General features: G+C 41.0%; 1 protein-coding gene across 3 annotated transcripts in view; it reads right to left on the bottom strand.

Moving 5' to 3' along the window:
• PPP1R12A (protein phosphatase 1 regulatory subunit 12A) overlaps nt 1-26,889 on the bottom strand; it is a 2,492,399-nt gene that overhangs the window by 338,265 nt on the left and 2,127,245 nt on the right. For all 3 annotated transcript variants that reach the window (XM_044087956.1, XM_044087957.1, XM_044087958.1), the window contains exon 22: nt 5,610-5,714. In XM_044087956.1, the coding sequence (XP_043943891.1) occupies nt 5,610-5,714 (105 nt within the window). The remainder of the gene's footprint in view (nt 1-5,609; nt 5,715-26,889) is intronic.

Genomic DNA, 26,889 nt, shown 5'->3' with positions numbered 1-26,889 from the left:
CTGATTAACAAATGTTAAATAAAATTGACAGGCATGTGAATTTCAGACTTCAGGTTTCTGAATGTTTAATTCCTTACATATCTGATGGTGCAGTGGTAGCATTGTTGCCTCACAGCTATAGGTTTTCTGGTTTGATTCTTGGCTGGGGTGCCTTCTGTGTGGAGTCTGCATCTCATCCCTGTGTTTGTGTGGATTTGCTCTGGTGTCCTGCCAATTTACAAAGACATGCGTCTGCAGTATTTCTCCCTGGGCCTCTGCTGAAAATTGTTTTTGTTCCGTCAGAAGTAAAATTGACAGGCATTTGAATTTCAGACTTCACATTCTTCAGAAAATACATAGTAACACAACCTTTTATTCTAGAAATTTTCTAAGTTTATAAAATGAATATTTGAAATTTGTCCTTATTTTTGTGACTGTATTACCCCATTATTGGCTTTGTCCAGGTTTTTTGTGCTAAGGTTGACAGCTATGGCAAGAACTGAATTCACTGAATATGTTTGAGGGCTATATTCCCTCATTACTGGGTTTGTCCAGGTGTTTTGTGCTAAGAGGTTGACAGCTATGGTGAGAACTGAATTCATTAAATGATGGCCATTTAACTTTCAGTCTTCCGCTCTTTCACAAAGCGGATGATTTGGCGTAGTGGTATGTTGCTCTGACTGTTTTGCACAGGGACCTTGGCAGTAAAATGTATGGTGGTGTAACAGCATTTTTCTTTCACAAAGCAGGTGATTTGGCATAGTGGTATGTTGCTCTGACTGTTTTGCACAGGGACACTGGTAGTAAAATGTATGGTGGTAACAGCATTTTTCTTTCACAAAGCAGCTGATTTGGCATTGTGGTATGTTGCTCTGACTCTTTTGCACAGGGACCTTGGCAGTAAAATTTATGGTGGTAACACAGCATTTTATTCTAGCAACTTTCCAAGATTATACAAGGAATGTTTAATGTGCCCCTGGTTTTTGGGCTTTTGACTCACCCCCCCCCCCAATAAATTTGGCTTTTTCCAGATTTCTTGTGTTGCGAAGTTGAGATGCAGTTGAGTATTGAGTAGATTTTACAAGGAGCTGAAAGCTGCAGGGGAAGAGAAGTTTAGTGCTGCTTATGCAAAGTCAGCTTGCATTGTTAACAGCACAACAGGTTGGGTACTTGCTTTTGATGCAGAAGGTTGTTGGTTCTACTCCCACAAGGGGTGAATGCTGCCGTACTGAAAAAGTTAAGATACTAACTATGAGCCTGTTATCGGTTTGCTATCCATTTCCTATTGCAATATTACTAGCTTATAATTTTTAATGGAATATAGGCAATTTATTCTTCAGGGGCATCAGACACTATATTTTTCGATGAAACCATGAAATATAAAGGTGTTTGCGAGCAGCAACCTCTTAATTAGTTACAGATTTATTTAATGTGGAATTATTTAGATGACTTTTTTTACTTCTTCAGAGATTGTGCATATTTACTGATAATGGTGGACTGTAGAATTGTGCATATTTACTGATAATGGTAGACTGTAGAATTGTGCATATTTACTGATAATGGTGGACTGTAGAAGTTTGAGTAGACTTTTTTGATGGAAATGTTCTGAACTGGGCAGTTTTGTCATTATGGGTGCATGCATTTTGTTTCATTGTTTACTGGAAAGATGTTCTGAATTGGGCAGTTCTGCCACTGGTAAAATGTATTTTTCTTTGAATGTGGGTTTCAATGAATGTGAGTTTTAAGGGCAGAGAAGTTTTAATGCTAAGTTTGTTTAGCAGACGTCTTAGCGTTTGTGCTGTAAAATGCAAAATAAAACTTTCAAATGAAGTCCAAATCATCATAGAAGTAAATCAGTATGCACATTAGTGTTTATGGTAAATCGAGTGAAATAACAAAGTAATGGATCATTGGAATGGCTACAGGGGGAGGCTTCATTCGACCATGATTTTGTGAGGGGGAAGGGTGGCAAACTTAAAGACAGCCCCAGCTGAACTATACCTCCTAACTGTCCAGATTTTCAAAGAATGAATAGATTTTTGCTTCTTAATTTTGGTTTGTTCCTCATAAAATTTGTGGTTTTCTGGCAAATCATTTAGGAATTAAGTCAATAAATAATGACACACTGAGTTTCAGACTTCATAACCTTCAGAAAAATGCATGCTAAAGTAAGACCTGTTCTATCAACTGTCTCAGTTTATACAAGAGCAATTTTTAGTACTGTTTATATGTTCCCCCAATATGTTTGGCCTTGTCCAGATTTATTGCATTAACAGGTTGAGAGGTACATGCAAATAAATTGCTTTACAGAATTAGGCATAGCCAAACCTCTCAACTGTCCCTGATTTTGGCTCAAAATGTTGCTCTTCCCCCTAATAATCCCTCCGCAAAATAGCAATTTTGGAAGAAAACATGGAGGGTTTATAATTAAGAAATAACTGTAATAATAAGAGTTATAGATTACTTTTATTTCAGAAATGCATGTAGATTATTTTATTTTGTCAGCTGCTCAAGTTAGCAGTACTAATATTAAAGTGTCCCTTCTTTGACAGGTTCCCAGCTGTATTGTGTGGCTATTTTATATTTTTACATCACATTTTTGGTCCATTTTTCATAAAATTGTGTTTTTTTTTTTTTGGCAAAATTGTGGGTTTTTTTGGCAAATTAGTGACAAATCATTGAAGGGCAGCCACGGTGGTGCAGCGGTTAACGTTGCTGCCTCACAGCAAGAGGTTATCTGGTTCGACCCTCCGCTGGGGTGCCTTCTGTACGGAGTCTGCATGTCCTTCCTGTGGTTGCGTGGGTTTCCTCCAGGTGCTCCAGTTTCCTCCCACATCCCAAAGACATGCTGTAGGTGGAATGGACACACTAAATTGGCCTTAGGTGTGAGTGTGTGCATGTGTGTGCCTTCTGTGGAAGGTTGGGCGCCGGGCTGGCAACTCGACACTATAAAACTCCACTGCCAATCATGAGCGGACAGGTGATCCGCTGTGGCGACCCCTAACCGGGAAAAGCCAAAAGAAGAAGAAGTAGTGACAAATCATTAAAGACTGAAGTTAGAAAATAATGACAGACATTTGAGTTTCAGATTTCATACCATTCAGAAAATTCATACTAATGCAAGACCTATTCTACTATCCTTCTACGTTTATAAGAGCAATATTTAAAAATTGTCCTTATTTTTGGGCCTTTATCCCACTTCTTTGTATGGCTTTGTCCAGATTTCTTGCTCTGAGGTTGAGAGGTATGACAAATGTGTCAGGGCCATCACAGTCAGCCAGAGACATTTCAAATTGTGACATACTTCTTGCACCCCACTCCCCCATGTAGTGACTCTGGACGTGTCGAAGCAAGGCAAGGAGTAGTTACGCAGTGTAAATGTGCAGAGTATCCCCCATCCAAGGTAGACACAAGTACTAGAGTGGCTTTTCATCTGTCCTTGATTTTTTGCAGAATGGTCTGGTTTCTGTCATATTGTTTGTACTGTTGATTTATGCTTATTACTCAAAGTGCCTGTTGCTCTGAGTTTAAGTGGCAACACTTTAATGACCATCAGGTAAGCTTGGCTGAGATCGTAAGATGCAAGTAAGCTTTAATAAGCATACTGTTAAAGAATTGCCAACATTGAAAGCCTTTCTGTTGTTGCCATGTAGAGAATACTTGACTAGATAATGTATAAGCCTTGGGTATTGAAATGCATATGACAGTATTTGTAATAAAGGACAGATTACATTATTTTAAGAAGCTCATTACACTTGGAGACTTCCAGTAATCTCTGCAGGCTTTACCTGTAAACTAAACAGAATGCCAATCGTGTGGTCCATAACCTGTATAGTAATCCTTTTAAGCAATGTATCTTGAGCTTATTTCTTGTTTGCTTTTCATTTTTTACTTTGATCATGTTTTCCCCATGAAACTAGTAGATAGTTGTCAGGCAGCAGGTCTTTTTTTGGATAAGAAACATTTTTACAAGTGGGGGCATCAGACATTTCTACTTTCAGCATGTTACTTGGTACTTTAATAAAGCTGAATATAAATTATAATTAGAACTGCAGTGCACAAAGTGGTTTGAGTTGAGTGCTACTTGATTTTGACTGGCATTCAATATTTTTTCATGCCTCACAACCTTTTTGTTTCCATCTAGACATTAAGTAAGCTGTCGTGCAGCCAATGCATTGAAATATTTTTATTCTTCTACACTTCATTTTGTCTTGACTGGACTCTCATAATGATGGTTTGGCACCCAGGGCAGTGTATTTAGTTAGTTAGTTGTGGTTTTGAGCATAGCTCCTCCCCTTTAGTTGGCAACACCCCTTCCCATTGACCCCACCCATTCCGCTGTCTCCTGCAGAACCCTTTGATTTGAAGTCACCAGCTGCCACTGCACCCAAGCCAAAAAATCAAACCAGGGAAACGCTTGCTGTGAGACAACCACAGTATCTGTTGTGTCACTGCACCATCCTCAATGACAGATGATGAACGCTATGGACTGTGTCAGTTAAAGGCTTGACTTTTCATAACTGACAGGTACACCTAAGGATAGGCAGAGTTGTAGCAAGTAGTCTCTGGCTTTGAGAAGAGATTTGTCTGGTCACAGTAGTAGGAGTCAATTGCCCAAACATGAGAACACACAGATCCCTTCAGTGTCTCAAATGACTTGTGACTACTGCCATGCATTTGATGAATCCACAGGAATCTGTAGTGAAGAAGGACAGCTCCATATTGAAAAATTGCTGGATGTTAGGGGGAAGTGTATAAATCTCCTAGATGCCTTGGCTATCTTGATATACAGGTTGTCATCCTGGAGATCTATCAAGCACAATCATTTGCATTTCAGACAATGCAAAATCACTTGCGCCAATCTGAAAGAGGACTTTTAGACATGTAAGTTTAGGTTACTGAGATCTAGGATGAGCCTGAGGTCCTTACTTTTCTTTGGAACCAAAGAAAATCTTGAATAAATTCTGGACCCTGGTGGAACCTCTTGGATGGCTCATTTTCCTAAGATGGCCAAATCAGGATAAGCCACAAGTGACTAACGTAATACAGGGTAAGAAGTAAAAGACAGAAGTATGAAGTCCCAAAAAAGGCCAATAAAAACTACAGTAGATTCTAAGTACATGCAGACTGATCAGCCAATACAAGGTTTCCATGATCCACATTTATTAGGGATGAGCACTTTCGACAATTAACATACTTCATCATATCAGTAGTTACTTTCTTTACTGACACACACACACAAAGAAAACAAATACCAAAGAATGTGATACAGAGTCACTCTCAGTAACACAAAAGAGGAATATCTTTGTTCTATTTTCAGGTGAGAATGTAAAGCATGTTAACACAAACTACATTTCTTGACCTCATTTATCACAAATTTCATGTTTGGTAAAAATTAAAAAAAAAATCTCAACAGGAAGTCTGAAAGTCAGTGATGTAAAATATTTCCACAATATTAACAGTTTTTGCCATATAAAATCTAGGAAAAGCACTACAAAAATACAAATCCACCTCAATTTAATTTATACATCAAAGAATGCTGCCACTTGCTAACAGGTTTGACAATTACACATTTCCTTAAATACTCAAAATTCAGACAGTCACATTAATACTGTGCAAGGTATACAAACCTGTGTTGCTTTCTCGAGCTGTAATTTTATTTCTGTCAGTGCTATATTTGTGTCATGTAACTGTGCTTTCAGTTTCTCATTTTCTGCTAGAATCTGCTCATATAGCTGTAAAAGAAAAATGGAGCAATTAAACCTAAGAAAAAATGAGAAATGCTAAAGGTAATTAAAAAAGTATATTGTCTGGCAATATCCCACCCTTTCAAAATGTATGCAGAGATGAAATGTTACTCATATTTAGAGTGTTAGGTGGTTCACATCCACAATCAGTTCCTCCAAAAGCCACAGCTAACTAGCATCTTTACTACAACATAAGTAGTTATATACTGACATGCCTGACACTTCACTTATCTGAATATATGCTATTATAAGAAAGAAAAGAACATTTACTTTCATTTTGATAAATGGCCAGTCTCAGTGGGTGCATTATGTCACACTTTGAGAGGTTTATAAACAGAACTGCACAATAACAGAAATGGAAATGGATGGTAAAACAATAAAACAACAAATAACTCACAAAATTAAAAATTATGCATGAAAGTTAAGCATGTGAATCTACATTCTGGTATTGTGACAAAATAGGCCCTAGTGAGTACATACATGCATTCCCAAGTATGAACAGTGAATGCAGTAAAAATCTTCACACACTAATAATTCACAAACTAAACATTATACGGGGAAACACACTCCAGCTCAAGAAGCACAAAACACAAGGCAATAACAACCAGACAAAATATGGTTCAGCGATGTACATTTACAAGTGTTCCAACACACAAATGAAGTATGGAAGCAAAAATAAATGAAAAGTGATGCAGGCCACAAACAAGTGGCATACAGATTCATAGGTTCATAAGTGATTACTAGGCTACTGACTCTAAACGGCCTTTTTAAGCCTAGTCAGGCTTCCCAAATGCATTTCATAGCTTTTAATACTACACATTTTATAGGGAATATAGCTTGGTTATGTGTGAACAGGGACATGCATAGAACTGTTGCAGTAGGAAACAAAAATTTCAGACAGGAAACTTAATATTGCACAGATGTTAAAGACTCCCAGAAATTTAGCTTTATCAGAGAAAAGGGCATAATGGAACTGCACTTTGGGGAAATAGGACAAACAGATGGTAGAAGGCAAGTCAACAAATAATCAGCAAGGATATAATGGAAAATATTTAGAAAAGGGTCAAGAGCACAGTACAGCTGAAAGAAACTAAACAGATGGACTCTTAAGTATGACATCTATGATAAAACATAGCATAAAAACAATGGCTATCTCTCCTCTGCTACTTTCCGAGACCTATCTAAAGCATTTGACATGGTCCCACACAAACAACTTATCTCTGTCCTCAATAACCTATCCTTCTCACAATCAGTCACCAACTGGTTTCAGAGTTACCTGTCTGACCACCAACAATCCGTTGTATGGCAGAATGACATATCTCCCCAACTACCTGTCTCCATAGGGGTTTCCCAAGAATCCATCCTTGGACCCCTACTTTTCTCTGTTTACACCAATAATCTAGCCTCTGCCACCAAACATGGCACACTCATCCAATACGCAGATGACTCGACCATCATCTGCTCAGCCCAGTCCCTACCCAAACTGCAAAAAGTCACACAGGAAGCCTTTTCCTCTGTTGAAACATGGTTATCCGATGCCCAATTAATACTCAACCCAAACAAAACTAAACTACTCATCTTCCAACCCACCAAACATACTCAAAACAACTCTCACTTTAACATCACAGCAAAAGACAACACCACTATATACCCAACTGAACACACCAAATTGCTAGGAGTGGAAATAGACAATAAACTAAAATTTGACATTCACATATCCATGACCATAAAAACAGTCCACAAAAAACTAGGAGCATTATACAGAAATAAACATTTCTCACCAAAGCAGCAAAGATTTCAATAGCAAATTCCCACCTTATCTCCACCCTACTTTATGCCTCTCCAGTATATACCAACCTAAGGCAATGTGATCTAAACAAGCTAGAGACCTGCTACAACAAAATCGCCAAATTCGCCACAGGGGCATCCTACCGTAGTCACCACTGTCTCTCACCTGCTGAACTGGGCTGGCTTGAACTCCCTCACCTCCTTCAGTGGTATCAACTCTCACTCGCCCACAAACTAGTAAACCATCCACTAAATGTCCCATCCCTCCAGAATCTACTCCAACCCTATCGCACCACCAGACCACTAAGATCCAGCAACAAAAATCACTTGCAGATCACTAAAGCAAATAACTCTGCTGGTGAAGCACTATTCTCTTGCGCCATAGCCAAATTATGGAACTCACTCCCACCCACAATTACCTCCGTACCATCATGCACCAACTTCAAAACTTTATTAAAAGCGCACCTAAAACATGCTGGCTATGCCCTTGCAACTCCCACTCTAATATCATCCACCCCATCCAACTACTACCTTTCTTTCCACTCCACTAACTACCTTGATTATAGCAAGCTCAGATACTCATAAGCCTAGTACTTATTATACAGCAGGAACTTCTCATTGTTACATTTGTTAATGCCTGTTATGTACTTCACAGATAAAGATTCTAGTTGTCTACTGATGTACTATGTTCTTCATCTGTAAATATGTTGTAAGTAATTTCTACGTTAAATTGTTAATCGCTATGTAATCCAATGTAATTACTGTCTGTTTATTTTACTGTGGAGCTTTTCTCCCCGGGCCTCCACTGAAAATGGACCCACGTCCAGTCGGACACTCCCGATCAACAAATTTAAATAAATACATAAATAAATAAATAAATGAAAAAAACTTACTCAGTGAGTTTACCCTCACACTCTCCAACTAAACACTTGATTTTTTTCTTCTCTAAAGCTTTCATACTTTGCAGGTATGTGAATCCTACATCAACACAGGTTATGACATTGTGTGCTGCGACCCACCAAGGAGAGTCAAGTTATCTTATACATCTCATCAGTGACCCTCCTCGGTGAGTGCAAGACTGGGTTGAATCTCATGCAGTAAATCCCTCCAGTGCAGAAGCAGCAGGATAAAAACCAAAAGGAAAAGCTCAGAAGGCTGAGCTCTGAAAAAACAAGTGGAAAAACTCAGAAGGCTGAATTTTGAAGTACCAAATGAGGCCAGATGCCTAACCCCATGTTCCAAGCAAAACTACCTGGCAATACTTGGAACTGCTAACCAAGTGATCATGGCACAAATGTCCTCAGTTTTGACACTTCAAGGAAGAACCTGAAGAAACCACACCATGGTGGAATGGCAAAAGGAAAAAAAAGGCATTTTTTTTCAATTGGTGTTTCAATGCCTCATGGCAAACAAATATTCAGCGGTCAATTTAACTGGAAATAATTTGCTTGGCCACTATGAGCCCATTCCTCTCACACGGGAGGAGACAAACAATTGCTTTTGTCTGCATACACTGAAGGCATTCACTTCAGTGCAAAACCTCAGCCTGAAACATATTTACGAGCAAAGAATTTATTCCAACATTGTCTCCACCACTGCAAAAAAGGACTGGTACAATGACTGATCGGGAACCACTTTCAACAGCATATCTAGAATGGTTCTAAGTTACAAAACACCCAAGTTAAAAGCCAAGATACTGTTCCTTAAATATACAAGCATAAAGCACTAGGATTCTGCAAGCACAAGTCAAGCCCATCAGGAAATGGAACTTGGTCATGCAAATGAGTCAATTTGAGGGCTTCTAAGAAGCTGCAAATAACTGACTAGAAAAGCTAGACACTGATGTGGAAATGTTCGTCTCCTCAGCGACGGGGGGCTTCCTTGGATTTTGCCAGAAAGGGTTCCTATGCCAGCAGGAGCTATACAACCTGAAATAATACCACTTCTTGGTCACCACTGGATGTCAGGAATATGCTTTGGTCTTTACTATAAGACTGAAAACAACAAAGGTAAAGCATAATTTAATTGCATGGGAGAAGTTGCAATTCTTACTTGAGAAATATTGACTGACTGATTTCCTGATGTAGATTTACATTTGCAAAACTTGTTATGGACTATGTATATAGTTACTTATAGTTAAAATGTTACCAAACTGTAATAAATGCAGCAGAATAAACACAATTGAGTACTTTTAGGAAGAGGCAAAAGAAAAATAAGGTAATAAAGTAGTAAGAAACACAAATACAGTAAAAGCAGATAAAGTGCCATTTTTTTTTTACAACAATAGAAAACAAGCAAACTGATTTAAACATATTACCCAATTAACCAGCAAAAAACCTCAGAACTGAGCCCTGGTCCAGCAATCTTCAATCAGACAAGTTCAGGGCCTAAGTAGGTATGCCTACTCAAATGTTTTCTCTATTAGGCAGGATGAGCTAATGAGACTAGACTAGGATAGAGCTGGGATATATCTGAACAAATGGGAATGGTGTGTCTGAAATCAAAATATGATCTTACTGTACTTGGTTGATTGAGCAAATGAGATGGGCCCAGGAGGAGTGTTCAAACAAATTTATAGGAGGGGAGGTCAATTCCAAAACTAACTGCAGACAGAGAGAGAGCTCACAATTTTCAGTGAACAAATAAACAACAAGATAAATGCAGTACTTTTTTTTAACACAATATTAAAAGAAACAATAAAACAGAAAAAATAAAATGCAGTAATATCTTATAACACTGCAAGTTTATACTCATCTCAGCTTGTTATAAAGTTGATGTAGGTATGTAAAAGCTAACCAAACAGCTCAAGTATGCAGCTTTTCAGTCAGAAAAAGGAAACCAGTCTGGAGGACCCCTGCCATAAACAAGCTATACAGTAGGAGGAGGAAACTCTTACAGAAAAGAGTAAAATCCCAGGAAGGAAAGACATCCCTGATCAGTATCAGCAAGAAACTACGATCCATCATAAAATCATCAAAGGCTAGCTTCGAAAGAAAAATTGCCAAGGACTCCAAAGATAGCCACAAAGCGTTCTTTAGCTATGTCAAGAACCTAAGTGGAAACTCTCAGATCTGCTCTGAGGTAGTGCAGAATGGCACAAAATACACTGAACCGACTGATATTGCCAACATTCTGGCAGACAGGTTTAGTGCAAACTTCATCCCCTAAAGGGCCCACAACCATACCAGAAGAATGTAGAGCCCCGGAAATCACTGACACACAGGTTAAAACAGCCCAATCCAAAGCCAAAAACACAGCTTCAATGGGACCGGACAGTGTCCCAGGCTGTCTTACAAGAGCTCCAAGATGAACGACCCCCTCACCTAAACACACTGTTCAAACTCAGCCTCTCTACAGGCTACATACCCATAGAGTGGCGCACAGCAACAGTTATCCCACTCCACAAAGGTGGAGCCACAATGGACCCTGGGAACTATCGCCCTATAAGCCTGACTAGCCTGGTCTGCAAGACTATGGAGCGCATCATCATGGAACTCATTAACAGAGACATTGGGAACCTCCAAACATTGGGCCCTACCCAGTTTGGCTTTAAGGGCAGATCATGCCTCCTAAACTTGGTGGAGTTCTTTGAGACAGTTACCAAGTCTTTAGACGAGGGAAAGGAGGTCCACACAGCCTACCTAGACCTCGCAAAGGCTTTCAACTCCATTCCCCATTCTGGTACTATAGACAAGCTCACCAGCCTGAACATAAACCCCTATGTCACAAGATGGGTTGCCAACTGGTTCACGGATAGAACCCACACAGTGAGAGTTGCAGGCTCTAGGTCAGACTCTACACCGGTTACAAGTGGCAGCCCCCGGGGCTCAGTCCTGGGACCTTTCCTGTTCATTATATACTTCTCAGAGGTACAGGCAAGCACAGGAGGACTATGGCTGACCAAGTTCACAGACAACTGCAAACTGGGGACCATAATTGACTCTCCTGCTGATACAGACATCTTCCAGATGGGTCTCACTGAGACGGATACCTGGTGTCAAAATCATGGCTCCAAGCAAATGCCAAAGTGCATAGTCATCCCCTTTGGAAAAAACAAAGTACCCATGAACTACCACATACTAGGCAGTCCCCTAAATACAAAAAATGTAATAAGGGATCTGGGGACCCAAGTAGATAGTAATCGCTCCTTTGATAATCATATTGCCAAGGTGGTTAGAAAATCCTTCTATGTGACCCACCTAATCACAAAAGGGTTCGCATCTAGAACAAAAGAGGTTATTATGCCCCTCTACTCATCACTCATCAGACCCATCGTAGAGTACAACGCCCCATTTGGGATGTACCTTACAAGACACCTGCAACAGCTGGAAAGACTACAGAAGTACCTCACCAAGAGGATTACTGACCTCAAACAGATGCCCTATGCAGCCCGACTGAAGAAACTCCAGCTGTACTCGGTTGCATATCGCTTACTTAGAGGTGATCTCTGCCTGACATACAAGGCCATGTCCAACCCATAACTGATGGACATGCTCCACCTAAAAAAAGAAAGAAATCCCCGAGAGCCACACGCTCTAGGGATCTAAGCCTCACCACAACATTAAACAGGATGCGCTGGAGGGATAGATTTCTGTCCCAGAGACTCCCCATGCTTTGGAACAGGATTCCAACCTACATTAGGCAGAGCCCCTCACTAACACTCTTCAAGAGAAATCTTGATGAGTGGATGGGAAACAGAAAATTTACCCCAGGGATCACTACAGTGGCTCTGCTGGACAGAGGCACAGGGAACTAATGGCTCTGCTGGACAGAGGCACAGGGAACTAATCTAAGGGGGTGGTGAAAGCCAACACATTCTGGATACGCTTATAGATGCCCTCAGGCAGATAGCCTAGTACTTACCTATGAACCTATGATTATGTTAATGTTTTTGTTAAAAAACAACATTTTTTGAAAAAAAAAAAAAAGATTATGCTTTTGGTCTTTATTCTTTCAATTTTGTGATTAGGCATGGAATCAGGATGACCATCAAGGAAGCATAAAGGAATCTCTCTTCCCACACAGTGGACAACACATCTGCTACTAGTTCCCACTTGACTTGATGTACTGAGGAGAGAAACAACGCTATATTCACCAAAATACCAAATAAGTCACTCTCAAGAGTGTCCTACTTGGAAAACATTTGAACCAGAAAGCTCCCAAGTCTTCAACTCCAGCAAAGGACTAAACAATGCTTACAGAGTCTGCATGCATGTTCATATCAGTAAGGGGGTGAAACAGAAAGTGAGGCCCATCACAGCCCCACTGCCAATTTAACACTGCCTCCCGTCACAGACAGTACTAGCACAGACAACACCTTTCTTAAGTACTATATGAAAGTAAAGTTATTCGACTGAAACAAGTGGTGACCACAAAAACAGCCTTCCCTCCAAAGTCTTCATGGACCACTGGACAGCCTTTATATCCAACCTGGTTAAGATTAATTTCCTTGAACAAAGCATGAGCCAATATGAGCTCCACATTCCAGTTTAGACTGCAACTCTATGCTTACTCAGCCACTGCAGAGAAGCATGTGTCAGTGAATATGTTGAAAGACCCATACAAACAATACTTCAAGGAATAGAAGCTGAAATTTATTGATAAACATACACTAGGCCTGAATATCTCTTTTTGGCACTGTCTACATTTCTGTTGATGTAACACACAGGATGCTCCTCACCTTGAATGTCTTGGAACAGTACTTGGCCTTCAAACAAACATGTGATGCATCCATACAATAACACATTACTTAGCCCTACATTTGTCATGGAAACAAAGCCTGTGGAGAATATGTAATGGGCTGTACATACTGGTCATCCCTCGTTTCCACAAGATGCTTTACCAGCAAGCAGCCCTATCCCCTCAAGCATGGAAAGCATTTTTCCCCAAGACTTAACATGACAAACTGCACTTTCCTATCAACTCCCCGAGCACCTGTTACCCTCACCTCCATGAGAGGGGAGGAGGCCATGCCCCACCTTTCCTGTCCCTCCCCACACCTCTTCCACTGCAAAGACCGCTATTTAAATCCTGGTCCCCTGGGTCAGTGTAAGTTCAGGTGGATTCTTTTTAATTCACTAAATGCTGTCTTCAAGAGACCACTGCACCTTGATAGGGGCTTTTGCTTTTAGGAACTCTGTCATAGGACAGCAAACAGTTACAAAATTAGGCAAAAGCATTCTGTAGTTCCCACCCAGCCCAAGAACAACGTTCTACTGCCTTTTAGTGGAAAGTATGGGTGAGTTTTTTTAATGGCACATAGTCTTTCTATTTGTGGTATTACCATCCCTCTTCCAATAATGTATCTTATGAATTTGGCTTTTCACAACAACCAGTTTATCTTCTAAAATTTACAGTCAATCCTACTGTCTTTTGGCTTCTAACAGTTTGCACTTTAGTGTGACTCTAAACCTGCTGAATGAATGACTAAGTCATCAATGTATGCACAGCATATCAGAAGTACATCAGGAGAGAGACTTTAGCATGTTATCCCTCAGGCTGTGAAAGGCAAATGGTACTCAATGAATGCCAAATAGTAACAATGTGTACTGAAACACAGCACCAAGGATTACAAGTGATGTTTTTAATTTGGTAGAGGCAGTTAAGTGGTATCTGCCAGTATTCTTTCGTTGAGTCTACTGTTGTCAAGAATCTGTTGTTTGCTAGGTTGTTTATCGACTCATCATTTCTGACAATGGGATAGCTATAGAACTCTGAAATGTTGATCAGTTTCCAAAGTTGTTAAAAGAATCAAACACCTCCATCAAGCTTAGGAAACAGCATTGCTGGGCTGCCATGTTCATGTGCGACTCATCATTCCTAGCTTTAAGCACCATTTGAACAGTTTCACTTAACTGTTTGTGACTCTGGACGGTTTCAGTCTAACCTTCATTCAAGGTGTTGCCTCAAGTGTTATGTTCTACTAGGTTACTTCTCACAGGGATATCTCAGGACACTTCCTTATTTCTTAAAAGATGCTCTTATTTACTTGCTTCTGGGCTTTAGACAATAAAATGCCTAACCTCACTTTAGGTAGAGATTCTCTGGTCTCTTCTGTATGAACTTCAGCTTGCAAGCTCAATAAAGAGAGTACAATTGTGTAAGTAAACTTACTATAAAAATACATGCTCGAATGGTCAGTGTTGCAGAAGTCTAAGCTATATGGGTTACATCTTGCAGAGATTATACCAGCTAGATAGCTTCCACAGCTTCAAGGAACTTTCCATATGCCCAGTCAGTCGACCAGAGCTGAGCTGACTAAAAATACAGATTTTGGAACCAAGCCACTCACATTTTTCATGGCAACAAAGAGAGGGGAGGCTGAGCTCTGAAAGGACATGGCTAGGAAGAAGAAAATATATATTCACATTGTGGCATAAACACCACACCAAAAAACATGGGGGATGGAGGGAGTTTGGCTTAAAGTAAACTTGGGATACCACTTTAGCCATCAAAGGAGGATTTGTTTTCAAAGAAACTGTCTCTATGGAAAATGAGATAGGGCTGACTCAACATTAGAGCTTCAAAATCAGATTACCCTTCTTGCAGAGTTAACAATCAGCAAAACAGTTTTCCATGTTAAGAACCTCAAGTCAGCCAGGTTATCTGGTTCAAATGGAGCAAGCATTAGTTTCTCAAAAACTAAATTAAGATCCCAAGGTTTTCTTGGAGGCCTCTCATGCAAATCCCCTTTCAAAAACATTGCAGGGCTGTCACATTTTGTTGTGGCTGAAATCAGATCAAGGCCACACCCATTCGCATCTCATTGAACCCTACCCATCTCCTCCTCTCTCCCAACTCTCCCTGTCCACTTCTGACCCATTTTGCATTATAAGCTCATATCGGGGGGGCACATTCTCTTTTCATGGATTACCATAAAGTTGCTTCACATTAGTGATGTTTTTTGTAAATAAAAACAGATTTTACAAACTCTATGACAGCCTGTTTTTTTTTTTTTAAACACAATACCACAGCTTGTACAGTAATTTCCAGACTACTGGACAGTCAATTTGATTTCTGGATAGTCCAGAAAAAAAATGGATGTGTAGCATGCCTAAAACATTCTGAAATAATGCACTGAAAGAGGATGATCCATGGCCAGACATGTTGAAATGGTCGTTAAATGACCCTTGGAGGAGTAAAAGAGAGGATATTAACTCACACAAATATTGTAAAAAAGAGAGAACAACTAGCCCTGAATAGATGCTGGTTATGTTGCTGGCATCAACTAGAAAAAAATTTCAATTTGCTGAAATATGACTTTCTAGTAGCAAGCTTTCTTCTTTCCTGTTGCACCTGCTGCATGTCCTCAGTAAACAACTGCCTAAAGGAAATGAAAAGCCAAACATCCAGGCAATCAGATGAAACTGATTGGGATTGGGGTATATCAAACACCCACGTTCTAGTGAGTAAATTCAGTCTGTGATAATTCCCCCTGGCCATTTCTAAAAGAAGAGAGAGACACTGTTGCCTGGGCCAGAAGGGAGTCACAACTATGACCTTTTGGGATTCTTTCTGACTCATCAGAAGTATCCTGGATATCAGTGGAAAGAGGGGAAAAAGACACAGGAACATTCCTGTCCCAAGGAAAAGAAAAGGCATCATCTTCCAAGCCTTTTTGCATGGAGTCCTGGAGCAACATCTTGTCAACTGATTGTTCAAACAGGAGGTAAATAACTCTAGATGGGGAATGCCTTAAAACAGGAGCAAATCTTGGAAGATCCCTGACCTAGTTTCCATTCCTGAGGGTCAGCCCTTGTCCTGATCAGACTGTCTGCCACACAAATTTGCCTTGACATAATGTAGGATGTATGGAGTAAGAGACTGCTGTGAAGCTATATCCAAAGCGAACATGGCTAGTCTGCAAAGTGGGTACGGCCTGGTTCCCCCCCTTGCTTTATGTATCACACAACTGTGGTACTGTTTGTAACAACTTGAAGAGGTCCCAGGACCAAAGATGATTCAGAGTTGAGTGCCTTGATTGGGGCAAGCATCTTTTTTATATTTATGCACTTGCGTCTGTAACTTGGTGTCCCACAAACCTTGCAATTCTATCCCTCCTGAAACTGCTCCCCAAGCAGTGGGGTCTGTGGTGATGCTTTGGAACAGGGATGGAGAAGGCAAAACTCAGATTTATGGACATCTGACTGTCTCCACCAAGTGATTCATCTTCGGACAGAGCCAAGCATTTTGAAAAAACAAAGGAAGTTAGTTCTGGGAACACAGACTTCAAATACCATTGTATCTTTCTCATTTGGAGTCTTGCCAGGGATACCAACAGACTCACAGATGCCATTAGACCCAAAATCCTGAGGTATTCCCTTGAAGTGACCAAAGTCTGAGTGGAAAGAAATAGCTTTAACTATAGATCTACCTTTTTCCAGTGGAATAAAAGCTCTTTGAACTGAGGTGTATAGCAGACAGCTCACGAACACAATCCTATGTGAAGAAGTCAAAAACGACTTGAATGTTCTCTTGGAATCCCAGTTTGTGGACAAATATAAACAAGTCATCTTAATATGGGAAAAAAAGCCTGTGATGAGCTACAACTGGAGAAACACACTTTGTGAACACACTTAGTGCAGTGGATAGTCCAAAGGATAAGGCAGCGAAGTAATGTGATCCAGACACAGAAAACCTCCTCTTTCTTTTAAATCTACAGTTAACAGGAAACTTGAATGAGGAAAAAGAGGCAATGGACTGTGAAGTGACATCATTCTGAACTTAGGCACTATCACAAACATGTTTAGGAAAGAAAGATCTAGAAATGGTCTCCAATCTTTTTTTTTTCCTTTGGCATTAAAAATATTCCTGAATAAAAACCTTTCCCAACCTGGGAAGGAAGAACTGGTTCTATCACTCCCCAGGACAGCATGTGATGAAGGATAGGTAGAAACAAGAGAGTCTGGTCTGTTGGATTACCCTCTGGAAAGGGCTGCCAACAGTAATCTTGATGAATTATCCTCAGAACCCATTTGTCTGAAACTATCTACTGCCAAGGATAAAAGTGGAGATGCAGACTTTTTGGAAGGGAAAATGGGATGACAAGGGTGGCAGGGGGTGGACAAAATCCCCTGAACAGTCATTCTGGCATGTTGAACTGTCCTTTTTTTTGAGGGGGGCTAAATTCTTTCTGGAGCCTTGTTGCAATTTCTTTTTAAATATCTGATTACCTGCATTTTTGTTGAGACTGTTTATTTTATTTTTTTACAAAACTGGATGAGCCATAGAAAATTTGGAGAAGGGCTGGAAGGAGATTCTCAGTATGAACTTATCCCCTTTCATTATACTTTTTGATCACCTCTGCAGCTGGTAACCAAAAGCAATCTTTACTCAAATGAGAATTTAAAATACCCTTTTTATCATCATCTGGCAGGGTCTGAGAAAACAGCCAAGCAAACTTCCTGAAAACAGAACAATGGCCACAGACCTGGAAAAAGTAACAACTGATTCAAACATACACTGCAAATAATAAGTAGTGACTTGTACAACTTCTTCTTTTGGCTTTTTCCCAGTTAGGGGTCGCCACAGCGGATCACCGTCCGCTCATGATTGGCAGTGGAGTTTTACAGTGTCGAGTTGCCAGCCCGGCGCCCAACCTTCCACAGAAGGTACACACATGCACACACTCACACCTAGGGCCAATTTAGTGTGTCCAATCCACCTACAGCATGCCTTTGGGATGTGGGAGGAAACCGGAGCACCCGGAGGAAACCCACGCGACCACAGGGAGGACATGCAGACTCCACACAGAAGGCACCCCAGCCGAGGATTGAACCGGAGAACCTCTTGCTGTGAGGTGGCAACGCTAACCACTGCACCACCGTGGCCGCCCAGTGACTTGTACAACTGAGGAAACTAAATTACTTAAAGCAACTTTTCCTCACAAGAAGAAAACATTCCTCATACTATCACAATTAAAGTAAACTAACCAATGAACCTGACAATTTAAAATTCTGTAAATCAAAGTTGCAGAAGCATACACTTTTCCCCCATACCTGTCAATCTTTCCATCTTTGTCAAAGAGTAGAATTTGAATTACTTAAAAGTTTGGCAACAGTAGGATTAACCAAAGCTACAGTTGCTGAGTCAGGTCTAGAAGTTGAGGGGGGGGGGGGGTCTGTCCCTGCACCTTTTCCTTTGCACAGGCCTGGACTGGGAAGGAAGGGACCAGTGTTTGGTGGGGAAGTTCCTGCTGAATCTGGGAGGTTGGACCTGGAGGAAATCCCTAACTGTCTGCATTGATCTGGCCCTGCCCTACATTTTCTTGATCACCTCCTTTGTCTTAGATCCAAACAAATGGTCTTTATCGGGGGGGCGTGTCTAGGAGTTTGGATTTGACATGATCAGACAAAGGTTGTTTGTTCAGTCATGCATGTCTACTAATGACTGACCCTGCAGCAACTGCAGCCCTGAGGCTTCTAGGGCATTGTATCCACAGTGGAAGGAATGCTTTGCCACTTGCAAGCTGGAGTGTAAGAGTTCCCCCAGTTCTCAAGAAGTTAAACTGTCTGGTAAGGAGTACATTTTCTGCTTTAATAGTTCCAAGGTATACTGCTGATATTTTAACATATGGAACTGGCAGTTTAGACTCTAATAGCTAAGGTAGCAAAGGTGTATACTTTTTTTTACCCATCTGTCTAGAGCTCTGCTATCCTTGTCAGCTGGAATAGGGTTTTTGGAGGAAATGGCCTTGGCCCCTGTGTGTCCCTGGGTGATTACCTCTGGATCTGCTGGAGCATTTTTGAATAAGTATTTGTGGGTGTCTGGCACCCTGTTGTACCTGTCTGGCTTTCTGGGTGCAGGGGGCAGTGCATCAGGTGTGAGGCTGGACTCCATAAAAACATCCTGTACCACATCCAAAATGGGAGGAATGGCTAAGGGTTTGTGCTAGGGAAGGTCCAGAAACTCTCTCAGCCTACCAGATTAGGATAATCATGAGCTTCCCAATGGAAATGCTCCCTAAGGGTGTGTAAGATTTCTCTAAACGATAGGTCCTCGGGGGTGGGGGTGGGGGGGGATGCAGATGGGATGGATTACTCTGCATCTGAATCCTCAAATGTGGTAAGGGGCTGCTGTTCATTGTCTGAATCCAAAAAGTCGATTCTTCAGTCAGGTTCTGGGAGAATCTCTGGGGAAATGTCCCTTTTCCTTTTAGCTGGGGTGGTCTGGTTACCTCTAATAAGTGTGATAGGATCCTCAGCCATCTTAAGAAGCTGTTGTGACTGGGCAGGTTGGGCATGAAGACGATGGCGGGTAGAAAGTTTTTCTCAGAGTGGTCCTGCTTTTAGGCCTCAGTCTTTTAATCGGCCTGGGTGCTGCTGTAGCCAGCAGCACTGGCGTCGGTCTTTGTCTTGCATCGGTTATCCATAAAGCCTCCTCGACAGCTGGTGCCTGCAGAGCGGCTCTGAACCGCCAGGCTGACAACCGACAACTCTGCAGCTGTAGTCTGATCCAGTGGCATACAGGACTCCAAATGGGTCTCAGTAGAGGCCTGTTTAGGAACAGCATCAGGTATCAGGGGCTGCATAGGCACCTCACTGAATTCGGTTGAGCTGCTGGCCAACTTCAGGGTAGTCTCGTCTGAAGGCCTAACTTTATGTGGTCTGTCCCTTTCTTTACCCTTTATTTTTTTGGGGATATCTACTGCATGCTGACCGACGGATGCCATTTTGTACTATGAAGGACTGTCTTTGAAATGCCTAGCTACAAATTCTGCTCTACGGTGGATGGTCCTAGCACAGAACTGACATCCGGGAAGTCATGGTCTGGGCCTAAACAGGTTACACACAGGTTATAGAAGTCTCGGTGTGGTATTTGTTTTCCACAGTGGAGACCATTAATTTTTTCTGACATCGGTTAGTGGAAGAAAAAGGTCCCCAATGGGGTAGTTAGCTTTACTTGTTTTCTACTTCACTCTGGCAGCGGCCGACCGATGCATATGCAAACTGCTTCTGCTTCGGGCTCCACGGCAAGAAAGACTGGTGTAATGGCATCAGCTGCCCTGCTTTATATCACTGAAGACCTGACGTCAGTCCCTGGCAACTTGCAGCCAATGCAGAAGGGACAATCTTTACTTTGGTATTCGGGCTGGCCAAGGGCTACCCAGCAGAGATAACCCCACAAAGTGATGATTGCAACAGTGAAACACGAAGAACATCTGCAGGTAGTGACACGCATCCAAAGATGACAAAACTGGAGGGAATGGGTGAAGGTTCTGGGAATTTCTTCTGTAACAACTCATAGGATTTTCTGAAGGACTGAGAAATCTCAGTGTTCTCCCATTGAAACACTGGCATGTTCTGGAAATAGTCTCAGAGAAAGACAAACCTCCAGAGGAATCAGAAAATGAGCTCTCCTCCAAGTTGGAATCGGAAACTTGAGGAGAAACCCTGTGTCTGTCCATTCACCCTCCTGTCCAGATTCAGAATATTGAAACTCTTCAGGAAAAGTGACATCCCTCTTTCTTTTACCACAGACTATCTTATAAGAATTAATAACCTGAATTAAACCCTGAGCCAGACCCAGTAAACTACTCCTGTTTAAGGAAAATTGAGGAGTAGTAGATAATGGGGACTGTGATGCCCCTGCACTGACCCAGTAATCAAGGAGCCTCAATCCTAACCACTGGCAACAGTGGGGAACGTACACACTGGGAGGATGACAAGTGCACACACAGTAAAATGCAATTTCCCTTAAGAGCATATAGAGATCACAGTCAGTCTGGGGATGGTTTCTCCCTTTCTCCAGACCTCAATAAGACTCCCCACTGGCACAGCTATTGGGTTCAGATCTCAGCTGAGTGGCCAAACCAAGATCTCCAGTATCCTCTCTGTCCAACCAGTGCTTCATGTCCCTGCCCAAGTAGCTGACACACACGCACTTTGAGATTTGATTTATATACAAACACACACACTCCTGGGAAAGGCTGGCACAGGTTTACTAGCTATTCCCCCTTCTGCCCAGACTATACTAAGAGCTTAAATATCTCTAGATAGACCAGCCACAATTTAAAGGTTTAAATATACCTAACTATTTGAGTATTTTCTTGTTCTTTTATTAATTATCCATTACACCAGAGTTCAAAATCACAGGAAATATTTAAAACATTACAGGACAGTCTCAAATAAATAAAGAAAACATCTAAGCTATACTTTACTATTTTCCTATGTGAATCTGAAAGAGTTACTATGCCTTAAAAATTTACTTACTGAACAACAAGTAGGCAGACGTGGTGAATGGATGTTCTTATTAGGCTATTGGCCCTAGGGCCTATATAGGTCTAGCCAAATGGTACCCTGGCTTTTGCTACCCAAGAAAATTACTTTCCTGTGCCCTTGTCAAGCAGAGCCACAGAAGTCATCCCCGGGGTGAATTTCCCATCTTCCATCCAATCATAAAGATTTTTCTTGAAGAGTGCTAATGAGGAGTTTTGTTTGATATAGACAGGTAGTTTGTTCCAGGGTATGGGAAGTCTCTGGGACAGGAATCTATCCCTCCAGCATGTTCTGTTTATTGTGGTGACAAGGTTTAATTTTTATTTTTATGTTTGTCAAAGACAAAATACAAAATGCCCTCTCTCCATCTCTGACAGAGTTCTTAAATTAAATTCAATATTACTGCTGGGCTAGCTTAGATGACATCACTTTTTGTCACCTGACTTTAGTTCCCAAGCTAAATCCCCATTGTCAGAAACTATCAACATTTTAGCATCTCCCTGTGAAAAAAACATCTCTCTCAGATCTTTGCAACTGCTGGAAGACATAAAACAATAAAAGACTTGCAAAACAATGCAGACGGCACACTAGTTCTAGACATCAAGTGTTCTTGCTGCATTGAAACAAACTTTTATAGCACAATCATAAAACAATTTCATTTCAACTATTATCTTGAAGTTTTGCAAGTTAACCCTCTTATGTTCTAGTTCTCACTGTTAAAACATAAACATTTAGACACATACAATAGTTTATATACATTTCTGCTCTAATACAGCAGGGCACGCTGTGGTCACACATCCAGGCTCAGCACTATACAAACCCTGTTCAACACGCACTTCTGTACCAGCAGTTTAATATACACATAACATACAGTTCTAATACATTTGTAAGACAAGCACATGAATCGTGTTAATATTCACAAATGACATATGATTACTTACAAAATTCCAGACAGCTGGGCTGGCAGTGTGACAGGGACAAAACTTTTATAAATGGCAACAGCAACAGTTTCTCCAGGGATTGGCATGTTGGGATGTCTCGTACTTGGCATTGATTTTTCTGAAGTAAAAGCCAGTACCAAAGGGTTCTGGCTAAGTTTGTAGATTAATGTAAGTTAGGAGCAGTCACTGAATCCCCAAATGACATAACCATCCTGCAGGAAGGTTCGTTTCAAATAAATGGTGGCAAAACCATGGTCAAACTAAATGCCAAACATGTATTACTGTATTCCTTTGGAAAGTCATCTACCCCAGGGAACTACCACAATGCCAATATGCAATAAGGGTAGACCAAGTTGTTTGAGATTTGGGAACTTATGTGGACAGTAACCTAAATTTGTCCACCATATGTCTACTGTTGTTAGAAAGTCCTTCGATACTGCAAAACATATAAACAAAGGGACTGCATCTAGATCTAGGTATGTTATTGTCCCCTTTTCCTCGGCCATCATTAGGCTAATTATTGAATATAATGCCCCTTTGGCATGTATCTGTCCAGACACATGCAACAACTGGAAAGCCCAAAGAGATACCTTAATAACAGATACAAAGTCTAAACACGTCCTACATGGACAGATTCAAAGCCCTGCCACTCTAGTCGGTATCCTACAGACTGCTAAGAGATGACCTGTGTCTGGCATACAAGGTATCCTCTGACCCATTACTGATAGATTTACTGCACATCAGCAAGTCAAACAGCATCAGAAATACTCTGTCTAGGGATCTAGACATCTTCTACAACATCAACAGAACAGTTTGGAGGGGCAGGTATATTCCACATTGAATACCGCTGCCATGTAACAGAATCCCCATCCACATAAAACAATGTTCATCCCTGTCCCATTTTCAAGCACAACTTAGATCTATGGATGAGAAACAGAAAATTTACCCCAGGACTGCACCCTATACTACAAAAGGACAGATGCAGCTCCTATATGCTTTATCCCATGGACAAGTCCCCTCAATTTTTCTACTGTATGACACCAGTTATTCTAATTAGGGTTAACGTATTAATTTTCGACTATGGGATGGGTAAGACCAATCTATAACCAAATGGGATAGGCTATTTCAAGCACAAACAGGGAAACTGGCTAGGCTTAAAATGGCCCACAAAGCCAGCTAGCCTAGTACTTACTTATGAATCGCTAACATTCTGACAGAACAGAGAATTTTTCCCTGTTCCCTCTCCCAGGAATGACAAAAGCGGCTCTCCTTTGCCCACTATGGGGACCCCAACAGCTGCAGGGGATGCAGCAAATCCCCAGTCTTTACTGGCTGTAGATGCTACATCAGAGGCACTCGGGATAAAAGATCAGGGGTCTGAGGAGCAAATAATGGCCACAGCAGTGTCACCTACTGTAGCTGTGGCAAACTGATAGGCTGCTGTGGTGACAAATGCTGTTTGCTTAACTTTTTCTTTTCATGGCAGGAAGAAAGACCAATTTCTCCACAGAAAACAGTTTTAAAATACTTTAAAGAACATTTAAACTGACAGGAAAGATGTGAACTCATTTAAAACTATTAATACAATAATGTAATTAAAAAACAGACTCCTAGCTTTAAAATAACTTTCCAGAACAGGAAAGAATTACTAAAGAAGCATAATGGAAGGTTCTTCCTTAAAGAGAACTTATCTGCCCAGCAAAGGAGCAGCACAAACTGACTATCTATCCTTGAAAGCCTTGCAGGAGCATAACTATCAGTGGCAGGAAAACTCATGATTTTGACAACCTGTCATTTTAGTCAACTCAGATCAAACTGACCAACGGTGTGGGTGAGAGGGAACGTGCTCTGAAGCTTTGGAAGCTGGCCAGCTATTATATCCCATGAAGGATATAATCCATACAACCGAGACTTCTGCAGCAGTGTTAAACATGACTGACATTGTTTTTGTTTTTTCTGAACTTCAAAACATTAATGTGACAAAGTTGCTCTCGCTCATGGCTGTCTAGCCTAATATTGCACTGCTTTCAAATCACCTTAAATTGTCCCACCACGTAGCTAAAAATTTCTCTATGAAGGGCACGCATTCCTGATTTCCTGGGTTAAACTTTGCAAGTCAAGCATTTTTATTATACACTTGTTGTATCTCCTGGGCTTTCTATGGGCATAACCAGCTTTAGTCTTCTCTGCAAATGAATATACTTGTTCTATCACACTTTTAAAATCTTTCCTGGCAATGTTAAGCAGTCTTCTGGGATGCCTGTCATATAAAAGTTTAGATACAGAAAAGTCAGTTGAAGTTTGTGGCACACCTCTCTTTGCAAACAAAGTAGGGTAACAACTGATCCCAAATTTTACCATCTGCATCAATAACTTTCCCTTGAATGGATATCAGCATTTTACTGAACCTCTCTACTAATACACGAGTTTTAGCACAGTAGTAGACTGATGTCTTCAACTGTTTGACTTTATAAAGTACTAACATAACTGGTGCAGTACACTTGACGTAAGACTGGCCTAGTCAATAGCATCTCCCTAGGGATATCCACACTGGAGAATGGAAATACCAGCTCTATGGCAACATCCTTATCACCAGCTTTGCATAATGGCAATGTTTCTGGAAACTTTGTAGCACAGTCCACTAGTATCAATATATACTGATATCCATTGCTAGCTTTTACTAGTGGTCCCACAATGTCCACAGCAATAGTCAAATTGCAGCTGTATAATAAGCACTGGGATCAATGTATTCTTAAATCCAGGACTGGGTGCAATTTTCTGGCACTCTGGAAAAGAAACACAGAAATTTCTTTCCCATCTTTACTTTTTCTACACAAGACATCATTTCCCCATACCATGCAGCCTGACGACCAGCACACATCTCAGTGACCCTGTCCTTTGTCAGGGCTGCCTACCTCTCCTGATTTCCCATGGACTTGATCAGGGTTGGGACCAAAAGAGACCCTTGCGGTACCCTTGGACTGTGTGTCATCCTCTGTCAGAGAGGTTTGTTTATTTTTTTCTTATTATGACCAGTCTGTTTTCTCTCTCTCCTGCAAACATTGATACAGCTGAGTGGGGCTAAACCCTCTTTTGGACCCTCTCACACATTACCAGCCTCCACTAGGGATCACATGAAGAGAATTCTTGTGTAATTGCTGCTTCTCCCCTCCCTTTCGCTCCATGATACTCTCATCCATCCTCCCAGTAGCTCTATCAGCTGTTCAAACTGAAAATTGAACTCTGATTGTCTAGGCCGTAGTCAGGACTTTAACCCTTGATATCAACAAAGCAAATATAAGAGGTCATCCTTAACTTAAAATAGAAGTTATTGGGGGTTAGCAGTGATTTTAATATTTGCTCACTTTTCTCGGCTATAATCGTTGTTATATTTTCTCCTGCCCTACTTTAAGTATCATTGCTCCATAGTACTTCTTTGAGGATTAAATAGCTTAATTGTAAGTCTACTACCTTTAACTTTCTGCAGAAAGTCAAGCTACTAAAGAAAGTTCTGCCTTCCTCCATCAAAAACACCAGCAGTGCAGCTGCTTCTACACTTCATCCTCACAATGCATCATTCTAAACAGAAATGACCTTCTGCTTTACCGTCTCTGCTACAAGTACAAGTCTCCAGTGGGTTCCCTTTTCTTTTAGGTTTCTCTCCCCCAACCACAGTGCAAGTGGACACCACCTACATTTGCTTTTCCTTCAAAGAGTATTTCAGAATAAAACTTAGCTTTAGTTTTCTCTGCTTTATGCTTACAGGCTGCCTTCATCAGAGTTTTCTTCTTTAATCTAATATAAGTAAATTTAACCTTAACTTTGAACACACATATATGTATAACTTAAAAACTAAGGTCTTTTGGCTTTTCCCAGTTAGGGGTCGCCACAGCGGAACTCCAGTCCGCTAATGATTGGCAGTGGATTTTTATGGTGCCAGACAGATGCCCAACCTTCAAAGAAGGCACACCCATTCACGCACGCACCTACCTGCATGTCTTTAAATGTCACTCGACCTCGGGGAGGTCATGCAGACTCCACTACACATAGCTTTACATAACTGTGGACAACCTATATAGACATCAACATACTATCTACACAAACAGTGTCTGTGGCTCAACAGGAAGTGTGCATACTCACAAACAAGCACGTGCATACACACACACTTGATGTTGGAACATCAGAAGGCCAAGGGTTTTATTCTCAAACAAGGTGACT

The sequence above is a fragment of the Protopterus annectens genome, chromosome 11.part0, assembly GCF_019279795.1.
Source record: "Protopterus annectens isolate FY-2018-M chromosome 11.part0, PAN1.0, whole genome shotgun sequence".
Lineage (NCBI taxonomy): Eukaryota > Metazoa > Chordata > Ceratodontiformes > Protopteridae > Protopterus > Protopterus annectens.
The sequence above is the reverse complement of the archived record's forward strand: the minus strand, read 5'-3'. Positions and strand labels throughout refer to the sequence as shown.